Source organism: Podarcis filfolensis (genome assembly GCF_964270895.1).
Source record: "Podarcis filfolensis genome assembly, chromosome: 1".
In the NCBI taxonomy this organism is placed as follows: Eukaryota; Metazoa; Chordata; class Lepidosauria; order Squamata; family Lacertidae; genus Podarcis; species Podarcis filfolensis.
The window spans coordinates 115,993,737-116,008,251 of record NC_139604.1 but is presented as its reverse complement, the minus strand read 5'-3'; the positions used below and the strand labels follow the sequence as shown (position 1 = coordinate 116,008,251).

The 14,515-nt window shown below is 49.0% G+C and overlaps 1 protein-coding gene across 4 annotated transcripts in view; it reads left to right on the top strand.

Moving 5' to 3' along the window:
• CLMN (calmin) overlaps nucleotides 1-14,515 on the top strand; it is a 79,592-nt gene that overhangs the window by 28,828 nt on the left and 36,249 nt on the right. The window contains exon 1 of one of the 4 annotated variants that reach the window (XM_083612347.1): nucleotides 6,660-6,818. The exons of 1 other annotated variant lie outside the window; for it this stretch is intronic. In XM_083612347.1, coding sequence (XP_083468473.1) covers nucleotide 6,818 — 1 coding nt within the window. In that variant the 5' untranslated portion in view covers nucleotides 6,660-6,817. Of the gene's footprint in view, nucleotides 1-6,659; nucleotides 7,002-14,515 lie in introns of those variants that run through there. 2 more of the 4 variants (XM_083612349.1, XM_083612350.1) reach the window with 2 other exon arrangements.

Sequence of the window (14,515 nt, the reverse complement as noted above, 5' to 3'; positions counted from 1 at the left end):
TTGTCCACAGACAGCTTTCTGGGTCATGCGGCCAGCTAAACCGCTTCTGGCACAATGGAACACCATGATGGAAACCAGAGCACACGAAACACCATTTACCTTCCTGCCGCAGTGGTACCAATTTATCTGCTTGCACTGGTGTGCTTTCAAACTGCTAGGTTGGCAGGAGCTAGGACAGAGCAACAGGAGCTCACCCTGTCACAGGGATTTGAACCGCCAACCTTCTGATCGGCAAGCCCAAGAGACTCAGTGGGTTAGACCACAGCGCCATCCGCAGAGGACTTAAGTGCAACTAACTAACATCCAAACCCAACTCTTATGTCTTGCATATTTGGTTGTCTTGGAAGGTCACCTGTGTTTGTTCCAGGGTTAGAAATTAATATACATATAAACTAGGTGCCAAATGGTACCTTAAGCCTAAGTTATGTTCGCCACAACGGAATGTCTATTTCTCAGGCGGTTGGACTAGATGAGCCTTGGGACCCTTCCAGTGCTGTGATCTCAACTACATTGCTTGATTGTAGCTTGCTCTTAAAACAATTCACTTGTCCCAGTATGCAAGGAGAGACACACACAGTGGAAATGGAAATGGTATTAACTACAGTAATACTTCCGCGAATGTTCGCCTTGTCTAGTGTCTATTCTGGTGAACGTCCGCAGCAAACCCAGAAGTTCCGGAATGGGTTACTTCCAGGTTTGCTGCATGTGCAGAAGCGGAAACTGTTCTGTGTGCATGTGCAGATGCGGCGCTTTGCCCTGCATCTTTTTTGGCTAGCCGGAGCTCCAGAACTGATCCCGGCTGCAAAACGAGGTACGACTGTATGGAATAAGGCAGAGGGATCTGCTTCAGCAGTGTGTTTCGTGAAGGGAATGTGCTGGAGAAGCAGTACCAGCAGGATGGAACCCTCCACTCATCAACTAATGAGCAGAGGGTTCAGTCCCAGTGGCTGCAGGGACCTGGTTTAATAATAATAATAATAATAATAATAATAATAATAATAATAATACCCTGCCTATCTGACTGGGTTGCACAAGCCACTCTGGGTAGCTTCCAAGATAATATAAAAACACAACTAAACATTGAACATAAAAAACTTCCTGATACAGAGCTGCCTTCTGATGTCTTTGAAAAGTCAGGTAATTGGTCATCTCTTTGTCATCTGGTAGGAGGGCGTTCCACAGGGCAGGTGCCACTACTGAGAAGGCCCTCTGCCTGGTTCCCTGTAACTTCACTTCTCACAGTGAAGGAATTGCCAGAAGGACCTCTGAACTGGACATCAGTGTCTGGGCTGGACGATGGGAGTGGAGACGCTGCTTCAATATAGCGCATTCCCAGATAGCCACCTAGCCACATCTCTTCCCCACCCCTGGCGCAGATTGCACCATTTCCATTACCAGATATTCACGGGTCCAGAATTTCAGAGGTTCAGCCAAGTTGCAGTGCACAGCTATTGGGAACAGCTCGGATCATGACTCAACAAGCTACATTGGCGAGTGGGAGGACCAGGTCATCTTAACCTCTGTGGTGAATCAGATTCAACAGCATTCATTCATATCACGAGGCTGGTATCTATCTTGCATTCTTCTTCTCCCATTCCAAATTCAATTTTCCAAATGGGTGCTCAGGACTTCCATGTGATCAAATTATGTTTGTTATGGTTGGTTGTGGGGTTCTGAATTCCAAGCTGCGGCTGCTTTTCAAAGCCATTTCATAGAAGATAAACACAAGTTACATCTGCAGGTCACACATGCTTGGACTGCTCATCCCTATACAATAATGCAGGCCTAAATAAAACATGATGGAAAGTAATTTTAGTTTGAACAATCATCAGGTTCTCTCTCTCTTTCTCTCTCTCTCTCTAAATTATTTTTCTCCAATCTGTTAGTTGTAATAAGAGGCATTGGCTGAGAGTATAGGTAACATAGTGCCCTCTCAATGTTCTTGAACTACAACTCCCACAATCCATAGCCATTGGATGTGCAGACTAGGGTTGATGGGATCTGTAGCCCAAGAACATCTGGAGTAGATGGGTCAGGGGTCTGATCCAGCAGGTTCGTCTTATGTTACTGTACACACTGTGCCCACATGTAGGTTCTGGTTCATGCAAAGGACGCTTCCTGCATATTCACAGGCTGTGTTCAAAACTCCCATTGTTCTAAGGCACACTTTGCGACAGGGAATTTCATTAGCACAAGCAGTTTCTGAGCTCTGGGCACTATACTGCACCTAAGATTTTGGATTAAAACTGCAGAGTGGAAGGAAAGGATGACCTTTTTCTGCCTCCCCACTTCCAGCTATTTTCTGAAGGCTGGAGAAGGGACCCTCCTAAGAATATGTCAGTTTCTGACACTGTTCCTGGGTCATATGCATGGAGGCCACTCTCAAAAATGGGCTGTCCATTTGTAGTTCTTGCTGAAAGAATGAGTCATACTACATATTTGGCATCATCTTTCAAAAGAGCGGATACCAGTTTTTGTTTCAAAATTGGTTCCATCTGACGGGGTTACAGCTGGATGGAATCTGAATGCTAATGTAGCTCGGGTTCAAATCCTGCCCTGTTGGACCAGGCCTTTTTTCTTCTAGGCATACCACCAAAAAAATAAAAATCATCTGTGATATAAATTGGTTTGGAATATACTGGACCCAGACTTTCCTGTGAAGGCAATTTCACCCTTAACAACTTGATATTCTCTGGCTGTAATTCATACCTTGTGATCCGAATGAGAAGTCTCAGCAAGCAAGGCTTCGCTATGTAATGCTGTCAGCTTGCCAGCAGTCCCTTCTTCAGCAAAAGGGTTTTGGGTTTGCTGTGGGTAGGAACTCTCTGCATATATTGACTTTTCCATAAGCAAGCTAGAAAGAACAAAAGGCAGGACCTGATTGATCTGGGCAGGTCTAATTTCAAGTTGAGAAAGGTTGTCAGGCTAGATTACTTGAAATTTCAGGAAGTGTTCCAGAGATCAGAGTTAAATCTTGGGTCTGGCTGTGTTTAGTTTATCTGTTCATATTACTGGAAAATGCATGGGCTGCACACACTTGTAACTTAAGACTTGACTGAACAGGCTAATTTTTGCACAGGGTAGTAGTCTTCACTCGCACTGAACCCCAGCACAGGAATAATAATACTAAAGTTTCACTCCGCTTCTGACACTGAGTTGGCCACATTTTTTTCTTTTTACCTAATTGATATCAAGAGCATGTTTGAGCATTTTATAGCTTGAGCCAGGCCCCAAAGGATATCGGTGTACATTATGGCTCTGTGAATCCAGTCCCATTGACTGGATTCTTAGGAACAGCTCACACATTGCACAAAGGCAATCGCAGGTTTTCCACCCATCTGCACGCTGCGGATCATTGTAGCCAATCACGGTTCCCTGATCAATGTGCTTCTTTGTGCACATGTGCACTGTGCATTTCTGGATGTGTACTTTAAAACCTCATAGATTGGGAAATGCATGAAACGACCTTTTGCAGTTCTGTGGCATTCGGTGTCTATAGCCACAAGGAGTGCTGCCATCTTCCAACAATTGGACCTCACCCCCAAAGGTCCATTCCTCCATTGTCTCCTGATACAGACAGATGTCAACAATTGCCTTGGCATTGCAGGGCTAAGGAAGTGTTCCCTTAAAAAAAGAAAAGAAAAAAGGAGTGAGCCCTGAAAAGAGAATTGAGAAAATATTTAAATCCTGAAGGATTGGCGTTAATTCTTTTTCTTTGTTTTCCTTGAGATGATTCCAGACTTCTGCATGATGCCCTCTGCTCCCCCTGACGCTAATCTGTGAAGCATTTGAAAGCACTTGTGCATGTGCTACCTGCACTTACAGTCCTTGTGAGAACAATTAAGTGCATATGTGGAGAGCAGTTTTTCTTTTCTTTTTGCACTCATCAGGAGTGCCTCCAAAGCGTAACACACTCGGTTTTTCTGAACTTGCGGCCCCCTCTTTCTTAATCAGTGTTTGCTGTGTTAAAAGGTAACATACATTTCCTGAGCAGGGAAGGAGCTTTGAGGGATGGGCCAATCTAAACATGCGAAAGCTGCCAAAGGCTGACTCCAAGAGCAGCTGTTCACGTCCTGGCAGCCGTAATGTTATGAGGCTTCTGCTAGCACGTGGGTTGCATGCAGACATGATCCTTTCGGAATGGTGGAGATGGGCATGATTTATGCCTGTACTTCTGCTGTAGCTTGGAAAGCTCAGAGCAACTTACGTGGGGCTCCCGGGTACCTCCCATCGAGACATTGATTTGGGTCCATAGGAGCTAGACTCCAACACCCATCATCCCTGACTATTGACCATGCTGGCTGGGGCTGATGGGAGTTGTAGTCCTCTTAACAGCTGGAGGACCACAGGTTCCTGGTTTCAGTAATACAGTCATACCTCGGGTTGAAGTAGCTTCGGGTTGAGCGCTTTCAGGTTACGCTCTGCGGCGAGCCGGAAGTAACGGAACGCATTACTTCCGGGTTTCGCTGCATGCGCAGACGCTCAAAATGATGTCACATGCATGCGCAGAAGTGGCGAATCGCGACCCGCAGATGCGGGTTGTGTTCGCTTCAGGATATGAATGGGGCTCCGGAATGGATCCCATTCGCATCCAGAAGTACCACTGTACAGCAGTGCTTGATGCTTCCACCCCCTGATTAAACAGATACTTTGGGGTGTATGGGGTGTTAAGGGAGGGGTAGTGCCTCTGATGAGGGAAACATTGTCCTTCTTCTGGCGTAGTTTCTGCACCTTTGGTCCCCACCCTGCACTCAGTTCTCACCTGTGGCTTCTAGAAGAAGTCAGAATGTGACAGTTGTCACACCACGGGACTGGCTTTGACTAGCCAGCTAAACCAAGTGAGGGTAGCCAATAGGTCTCAATCTCTCGATGAGTTAAGAACTTTAACTGTATGTGAATGAGTGGACGAGACCAATAGTGGGTCCAATGGTCAAGAAGGCGGTTTCTGCACAAGCTGTAGAGCAGGCATAGGCAAACTCGGCCCTCCAGATGTTTTGGGACTACAACTCCCATCATCCCTAGCTAACAGGACCAGTGGTCAGGGATGATGGGAATTGTAGTTTCAAAACATCTGGAGGGCTGAGTTTGCCTATGCCTGCTTTAGAGGGAAGTGAAGGGCAGATGGTGCTCGTCGACCTCAGAAGGTAGCCCATCTAGGAGACGGAAAACTGTGATCCTGAACCTGTGCTGCCTTGCAGGATGCCTTTGGGAGAAGAAAAGGCTAAGGAGTAAAAGCTACAGAAATCTGGAGGGGAGTCCTTAAGGTGGTTGGATGGCAGCTTTCCGGCAACTCCTGCAGCCAAGCTGGTGACAAATGTATTGCTCTGCTTTCTTTTCGACCACATCAGCGAGGCCGAGGGCATCCCAGGACCCCCATACTACACACTGCCCAGGCTTGCGCCCCAGGAAGGTCACTAATGCAGTAGTTTGGCTCCATCCCAGAGGTGCACTCCATTATCTCTTCAGATGCCAACAACAGCAGGGCTTTCTTTCCTTGTGTTTCAAGTCATAGGGAAGGGGAGTGGACCAGATTCCTTCTGCGAAAAGAGTGATGCCTGTAGGTAGCCTGGCTAATCCCTGGCGCATTAGGGACTGAAATATACTCGGAGTCGAGAGTGGATTTCATGCTCTTTATTCAGCTCATAGTGGTGAGGAAGAATAGAAGCTCCCCCAGAATGTCTGCTTTATATACATTATTTACACAATGGGCCCAACATGATTGGCTAATTCCAGGATTCACCTGTAGTCCAATCAGGTTGCAGATTCACTTCCACCTGGAGCTGGATTGGGTGGCTCCAGTGGACCAATCAGACTGCTGCATTCTAGGCCCTATTGTTCTAGGACCAATCAGACTGCTGCCTTTTGGATCCTATTCAACTCAGTACATAACAGGGACAGAGCTCTGTGGGCCTCTCACTTGCATTCTTAGGTTGATGGATCTAAAGAGTTGTGTCGTAGGAGCTTGGCTATTCCGAGAAATACTGTTTTAAAATTTGTTTGTATGCTAAACCAGCTTCATTAAAGCATGAAATGTTTGAGGCATGGATAAGGAAGTGAACAGGGGCTTCATACCATCATGTAGGATCTGCTCAGAGACTGTGGTGCCATGTGATACATCCTTTTAATGAGTCTGTGTAGGGACCAAAATCTCGTTATCAAACATTTAGGCCACATGGTGATCCGCTGCTGCCTGGCAACATGATTCTTGAGCCCCTCATGGGGAATCCTAAGTTCAGATCAGTGTCACAGATTGAAGGGCTTGGATATTTTATTATGGCTCCTCTGATGTCTATCCAAGAGGCGCAGGAGGTGAGCAGTTGCCTTATCTGCCTCCAGTTTGAATGCCGCTTAGCAGGAAAGTGGTTTTTGTTTTATTGCACAGAAATAGGACCTAAAACAGCTTTTGCCAGCGTGGTGCCCTCCAGATGTTTGGGACTACAACTCCCATTGTCCTGGCAGTCATATAGCTGGGCTGATAATGGTTTAATTTCCTGAAATGGGAATGTTTGCTTATTTCAAATTGCTGTGTATTTTTAGCATGGGTTTTTTTCCTTTGGCAGTAGCTCTCTCATGTGATTGGATGACTGTGAGTCACATGAGAGAGGCATTCCATTCTGTTGTGACTGTTATTCCAGTAACTGTCATTTTTTTACTGTTTTCTGTTCTTCTCTTTCTCTGTGAGAGGAGAATGGCTGCTGAGAGAGGCTTCTCTGGATAGTGATGAGGACAGTGTCTGTTACTGTGATCTGTCTGAAGCGAAATAGACAAAGAGGAAGATCCCTAAAAGTTAATAGGAAGAGCTCTCTATAAGGAACAAAGTGAATAAGCATGGGATTGTAAATTGATTCTCTTCAGTTATATGCTTATGAATGTAAAGTTCTTTTAAATATAAAGAGTCTGGACATTGCATATCATCAATACACACATCCCTCCTGCCAGCCCTGACCAGCATGGCCAATGGGCAGGGATTTGAGGCACCAGGTTGACCTTGGATTTTAAGGGTTGGTTGCTATTTAAGATCCTTAATCCAGTATTGGTGTTGTTTGCATTGCTATGGTTACGGTAGGCCGCCTGGAACACTTTGAAGCCTTTAAGGTGGAATGTGTATGTACTTTCAAAAAGGCAAGAAGGAAGAATCCTGACCTAGTGTTTGAAGTAGCCACTTGCAACAGCATCCAGCAACTGGGCAGGGAAGCTTTACAAGAGCTGATTCTCCTTCCTTTAGCCTACAAATGAGTCATGGATATATCTAGGCCTCATAAACATTTTTGTGGGTTGATAACTGTTATGTACTGAATTGAATAGGATCCAAACTGCAGCAGTCTGATTGGTTCTAGAACAATAGGATTCAAAAGGCAGCAGTCTGGTTGGTCCTAGAACAATAGGATTCAGAATGCAGTAGTCTGATTGGTCCTAGAACAATGCAGCAGTATGATTGGTTGGCAGGAACCACCCAATCATGCTCCAGATAGAAGTGAATCCACAACCTGATTGGCTTACAGTAGAATTCCGGAATTAGCCAATCATGTGCAACCCATTGTGTAAATAATGTATATAAAGCAGATACCTTGAGGGGACTTTCATTCATTCCTCTTCACCACTATGAGCTGAATAAAGAGCATGAAATCACTTTGCGACTCTGAGTATATTTCACTGGCGACGAAGGTGGGATCCCGCTGAGCTGACTGCCACACACAGCACCGCAGCACCGCCACCTGCCGCACCGCTGCCTCGCACCGTGTATCCAGGCTTCAGCTCCGGGACACAAGGAACTCAGAATGGCAACCGACAACAGCTTCTCACCGTTCAACCCAGCATCTGGAGACTGGGAAGCGTACGCCTCCCGTTTCACCTTCCTCCTAGAAGCCAAAGGGGTCACCGATGAAGAAGACGCCAAGAAGAGGGCAATATTCTTCAGCGTCTGCGGAGAGGAGACGTTTGAAATCGCCCGGGCTCTCCTTGCACCTGAAGACGTTGCTACTGTTCCATACAAAACAATAATGGAACAGCTGAAGGGGCACTTTTCGCCACAGCCCTCAGTGGTGGCTCGTCGAAATGCCTTCTACGCAAAGCGGCAAGCCCCTGGGGAAACCATAACTGGGTTTGTGACCTCTCTCCGCCAAGCTGCCCGGTTCTGCAACTTCTCAGAGCTGGAGAACATGCTTCGTGACCGCCTCGTCGGTGGCCTGAAGGATGAGAAGCTGCAACGACGCCTCTACGCTAAGAAGAACCTAACGTTCCAGGTTGCTCTGGAGGAGGCCCTGGCAACGGAAGCTGCCGAGAGGTCGACGCAAGAGGCACGGCCGAGCCAGCCGTCCCAACCGAGGGTCCACCACGAAGACCTCACCGACGACTCTGGATCCAACAGGGAGGAGGTGCACCGAGTACAGCAGCACACTCAAGCAGCCCACATACCACAGCTGCCTCGACGAGAAGGAGGGAACTGCGCAAGCTGTGGAGAAAGTCACGAGAGGAGGACCTGCCGTTTCCGCAACGCAGAGTGCAGGCAGTGCAGAAAATTGGGACACATCGCCCGGGTGTGTCGGGCTCGGCCCACCCGACGCCAGGCATCAGATGACCAATCCAAGAGCCCCAGGTCCCGGGGCCCAACGCACCAAGGCAACTCGACGGAGCTCACGGACTTCCAGGTATACCAGTTGCCCCACCCCAACGTAGAGAAAATTTATGTAGAGGTACAGATAGAGGGGGCCCCATGCCGCATGGAGCTTGACACGGGTTCAACTCTATCCATAATCTCGGCAAGGACCTTAAGGAAACTGTGTCCTACTGGGGGTCCCAAACTCAGGCCGGCCCCATTCACCCTCCGGGACTTCCAGAAACGTAAGGTCCCCACAATGGGGGTGGGGACCTTCAGGGTGCAATACCGAGGGTGGACGCGGCAACTGGACTTGCTTGTGGTCAAGGGCCCCTACATTAGCTTACTGGGATTGGCATGGTTTGGACCACTGGGGCTAGCCGTCACCGGGGTGAACCACACTACCTTACAAGTGGACGTGGATGCCATATGCAAGGAATTTCCAGGGGTTTTCGATGGGAAATTGGGACAGTATACGGGCCCCCCCATTGCTCTACAGCTTGACCCCGCTGTACGACCGGTCAGGCTCAAAGCCCGCCGGGTCCCGTTTGCCCTGAAACCCCGTATAGACGAGGAATTGGACCGACTCGTGGAGCAAGGAGTGCTGGAGCCGGTGCCTAATGCCCCATGGGAAACCCCAATCGTCACACCCGTCAAGCCTAATGGTTCGGTCCACATCTGCGCAGACTACAAATGTACCATAAACAAGGCCCTCACGGCCCATGCATACCCAGTGCCAGTGGTCAGCCATGTCCTTGCTACCCTGGCTGGGTCGAAAATTTTTGGCAAGCTGGACCTGGCCCAAGCATATCAACAGCTGCCAGTAGATGAGGCCACAGCAGAGGCACAGACAATTGTGACTCACAGAGGAGCGTTCAGGGTAAAGCGGCTGCAATTCGGTGTCAGCGTGGCACCAGGCATATTCCAGAATCTAATGGACTCTCTCCTTAAAGGGATTCCTGGTGTCACCCCCTTCTTCGATGATGTGTTGATTGCCGGGCCCACACCCGAGGAGTTTGAGGACCGCCCCCGCACCGTTCTGCACCGTTTCCAGACGGCGGGTCTCAAGGTGAAGCGGGAAAAATGTCTACTAGGAGTGCCTCAGGTGGACTTTCTGGGATTTATGGTGGACGCAGAAGGGGTCCACCCGACTGGGGACAAGGTACGGGCCATTTGTGATGCCCCAGCGCCCAAGAACAAGACTGAACTTCAGGCCTTCTTGGGACTATTGAATTTTTACCATTCCTTCCTTCCCCACAAGGCGGCGGTAGCGGAGCCCCTACACAGACTCCTGGACAAGCGGGCCCCTTGGGTGTGGGGCCAGCGCCAGGAGGCCGCATTCCAGGCAGTCAAGGACTTGCTTGTCTCAAACTCGGTCTTGGCACACTTCGACGAGAGGCTGCCGGTGGTGCTAGCATGCGACGCCTCACCCTATGGCATTGGCGCTGTCCTGGGACACCAACTCCCGGATGGAAGAGAGATACCGGTGGCATACTTTTCCCAGACACTCAACGCAACCGAGCGGAACTACTCGCAAATCGACAAGGAGGGTCTGGCAATCGTGAAGGGAGTAAAAAAATTCCATGATTTCTTGTACGGGCGGCCCTTCACCGTGGTGACTGACCACAAGCCGTTGCTTGGCTTGTTTGCCCCCGAAAAGCAGACCCCCCAAGTGCTGTCTCCTCGTGTCCTCAGGTGGTCAATTTTCCTTGCCAGCTACCAGTATGCACTGATTCACCGCCCTGGGAAGGCGATGGGCCATGCGGACGCCCTCAGCAGGCTACCACTACCGGAAACAGGCCCCGATCCAGCACCTGCACAAGAGGTTATGAGCCTGGAGCTGCTTCCCGACCGCCCCATTCAGGCACAAGAAGTTGCACACCATTCCAAGAAAGATAGGGTCATCTCCCGGGTCCTGGACTGGGTGTGGAGGGGATGGCCCAGCAGCAGCCCCGGGCCAGAATTCGCCGGCTACGCAACCCGCAAACATGAACTGTCGGCCCACAAGGGGTGCCTGTTATGGGGAAGCAGGGTCGTTGTTCCCCAGCCCCTCCGCAAAAGGGTACTCACAGCCCTACACGAGACACACCCAGGGGTAGTAAGAATGAAGGCCCTTGCCAGGAGTTATGTGTGGTGGCCGGGGATCGACGGAGAGATAGAGGCCTGGGTCAAACACTGCCAGGCCTGCCAAGAATCCCGCCCAGATCCCCCAAGGGCCCCAGTCCAGTCCTGGGAGTCCGCCCGAGCACCATGGTCACGCCTGCATGTGGACTTCGCTGGCCCCTTTCAGGGGAAAACATTCTTCATAGTGGTGGACTCCTACACCAAATGGCTGGAAGTCGCACTGGTACCGTCCACTTCTACATCCGCAGCCATCCGGGTACTACGCAGGCTGTTTGCAACCCACGGGCTCCCTGACACTCTCGTCTCAGACAACGGGACTGCATTTACGTCAGGAGAATTCCAAACCTTCACAGCGCAGAACGCCATCCGCCACATCCGTTCGGCGCCATTCCACCCTGCCACCAATGGCCAAGCAGAACGCATGGTGCGGACCACCAAGGACACCCTTCGCCGCATGACGCAAGGGGATTGGGAGTACCGCCTTGCCACATTCCTTCTAGCACAGCACAGCACCCCCAGCTCAACGACTGGCCGGAGCCCCGCGGAACTACTAATGGGTCGGCGCCTTGCAATTAGATTGGACCGCCTTCACCCCGATAGAGCTCAGGATGAGGTAGTGGTGGGGGAAGGCAGGAACCCCCGGACCTTCAAGGCCCAGGACCCAGTGTATGCAAAGAATTTTGGGGCAGGCCCTGCATGGGTACCCGCCACAGTCACCAGGGTCACTGGCCCCGTGTCGTACGAGGTGCTAACAGATGGGGGGCAATGCTGGCGCCGCCACTGCGACCAGATACGGCGACGATTCCTGGGAGAAAACCAGGAGGAGGAGGACAGGTCAGAGGAGTCCCAAGGGAACAGTGGGGCAGTGAGGCCCATAGAGCAGGAGGGGCAAGCAGGAGAGGCAGAATCAGTAAATACAGAGAGGACCTGTGAGGCCGAAAGGACACCGGAACCAGAACCACGACTGAGCGAGCCGGTTGCGCCAGACCATACAGCCCCATCACAGCCAGCATCCTTGGAACACGAGCCAGAACCTGAACCCCGGACCAGGGAACACCCCAGGCCGCAACGCACACGTAGGCCGCCGGCGTACCTTGAGGACTATGAATGCAACCTCCCGGGCAGGACTGGAACTTAGAGGGGAGGGGTGTTATGTACTGAGTTGAATAGGATCCAAACTGCAGCAGTCTGATTGGTTCTAGAACAATAGGATTCAAAAGGCAGCAGTCTGGTTGGTCCTAGAACAATAGGATTCAGAATGCAGTAGTCTGATTGGTCCTAGAACAATGCAGCAGTATGATTGGTTGGCAGGAACCACCCAATCATGCTCCAGATAGAAGTGAATCCACAACCTGATTGGCTTACAGTAGAATTCCGGAATTAGCCAATCATGTGCAACCCATTGTGTAAATAATGTATATAAAGCAGATACCTTGAGGGGACTTTCATTCATTCCTCTTCACCACTATGAGCTGAATAAAGAGCATGAAATCACTTTGCGACTCTGAGTATATTTCAATAACTCATTTTGCAAAGCTGTCTTCCTCCTTCCCTCTCTGAGGCCAGTAGCAAAATCTTTTGTTGATGGGTGATGAGAAAAATGAAGCCCAATGTGCATGCTGGTGTCAATGCCTAATAATTGTGATGCTCAATTTGGGTCAAAATTAAGGGAGAGAAGAATAACAGTGACCTCATTGTGGGAGTTTACTATAGATCCCCAAGCCAAACGGAGGACATAGATGATGCCTTCCTGGAACAGATGGCCAAGCATGCAAAAGGAAGGGAGATAGTAGTAATGGGGGACTTCAATTACCCGGATATTTGTTGGATGTCAAACTCAGCCAAGAGCATAAGGTCAAACAGATTCCTCACTGGCCTTGCAGACAACTTCATTGTCCAGAAAGTGGGAGAAGCAACAAGAGGAACAGCCATTTTAGATCTGGTCCTAACCAATGTTGATGACCTGGTTAGTGGGGTAGAAGTGGAAGGATCATTAGGCGCGAGTAATCATGCTCTTCTGAAGTTTACTATACAGCGGAAAGGAGCAGCCAAGCATACTAGGACTCAATTTCTTGACTTTAAGAAAGCCGACTTCATAAAACTTAGGGAAGTGCTGGGTGAGATCCCATGGACAGTAATACTAAAAAGAAAGGGAGTTCATGATGGCTGGGAGTTTGTTAAGAGGGAAATAGTAAAAGCACAACTTCAGGCAATACCAATGAGACGGAAACATGGAAGGTGCCTAAAGAAGCCAGGGTGGCTATCTAAAGAACTTTTAACTGAGTTAAGATTAAAAAAGGATGTGTACAAAAAATGGAAAAGGGGGGAAACCACCAAAGAGGAATTCAAACCAATAGCCAGCACGTGTAGACACAAAGTCAGAAAATCTAAAGCACAGAATGAACTCAGGCTTGCTAGAGAGGTTAAAAGCAACAAAAAAGGCTTTTATGGGTATGTTCGTAGAAAAAGGAAGAACAAAGAAACAGTGGGGTCACTCAGAGGAGAAGATGGTGAAATGCAAACAGGGGACACAGAAAGGACTGAACTCCTCAATGCCTTCTTTGCCTCAAGTCTTCTCCGATAAAGAAAACAATGCCCGACCTGAAGAATTTGGAGCAAATGATTCAGCAGAGGAAACATAGCCCAGAATAACTAAGGAGATAGTACAAGAATACTTGGCTAGTTTAGATGTATTCAAGTCTCCAGGGCCAGATGAACTGCATCCAAGAGTATTAAAAGAACTGGCAGATGTGATTTCAGAACCACTGGCAGTCATCTTTGAGAATTCCTGGAGAACAGGCGAAGTCCCGGCAGACTGGAGGAGGGCAAATGTTGTCCCTATTTTCAAAAAGGGGAAAAGAGAGGACCCAAATAATTACCGCCCAGTCAGTCTGACATCAATACCAGGGAAGATTCTGGAGCAGATCATTAAGCAAACAGTCTGTGAGCACCTAGAAAGGAATGCTGTGATCACCAATAGTCAGCATGGATTTCTGAAAAATAAATCATGTCAAACTAACCTGATCTCGTTTTTTGACAGAATTACAAGCCTGGTAGATGAAGGGAATGCAGTGGATGTAGCCTACCTTGATTTCAGCAAGGCATTTGACAAGGTGCCCCATGGTATTCTTGTAAAGAAGCTGGTAAAATGCAGTCTTGACTATGCTACCACTCAGTGGATTTGTAACTGGCTGACTGACCGAACCCAAAGGGTGCTCATCAATGGTTCCTCTTCATCCTGGAGAAGAGTGACTAGTGGGGTGCCACAGGGTTCTGTCTTGGGCCCGGTCTTATTCAACATCTTTATCAACGACTTGGATGATGGACTCAAGGGCATCCTGATCAAATTTGCAGATGACACCAAACTGGGAGGGGTGGCTAACACCCCAGAGGACAGGATCACACTTCAAAACGATCTTGACAGATTAGAGAACTGGGCCAAAACAAACAAGATGAATTTTAACAGGGAGAAATGTAAAGTATTGCACTTGGGCAAAAAAAATGAGAGGCACAAATACAAGATGGGTGACACCTGGCTTGAGAGCAGTACATGTGAAAAGGATCTAGGAGTCTTGGTTGACCACAAACTTGACATGAGCCAACAGTGTGACGCGGCAGCTAAAAAAGCCAATGCAATTCTGGGCTGCATCAATAGGAGTATAGCATCTAGATCAAGGGAAGTAATAGTGCCACTGTATTCTGCTCTGGTCAGACCTCACCTGGAGTACAGTGTCCAGTTCTGGGCACCACAGTTCAAGAAGGACACTGACAAACTGGAACGTGTCCAGAGGAGGG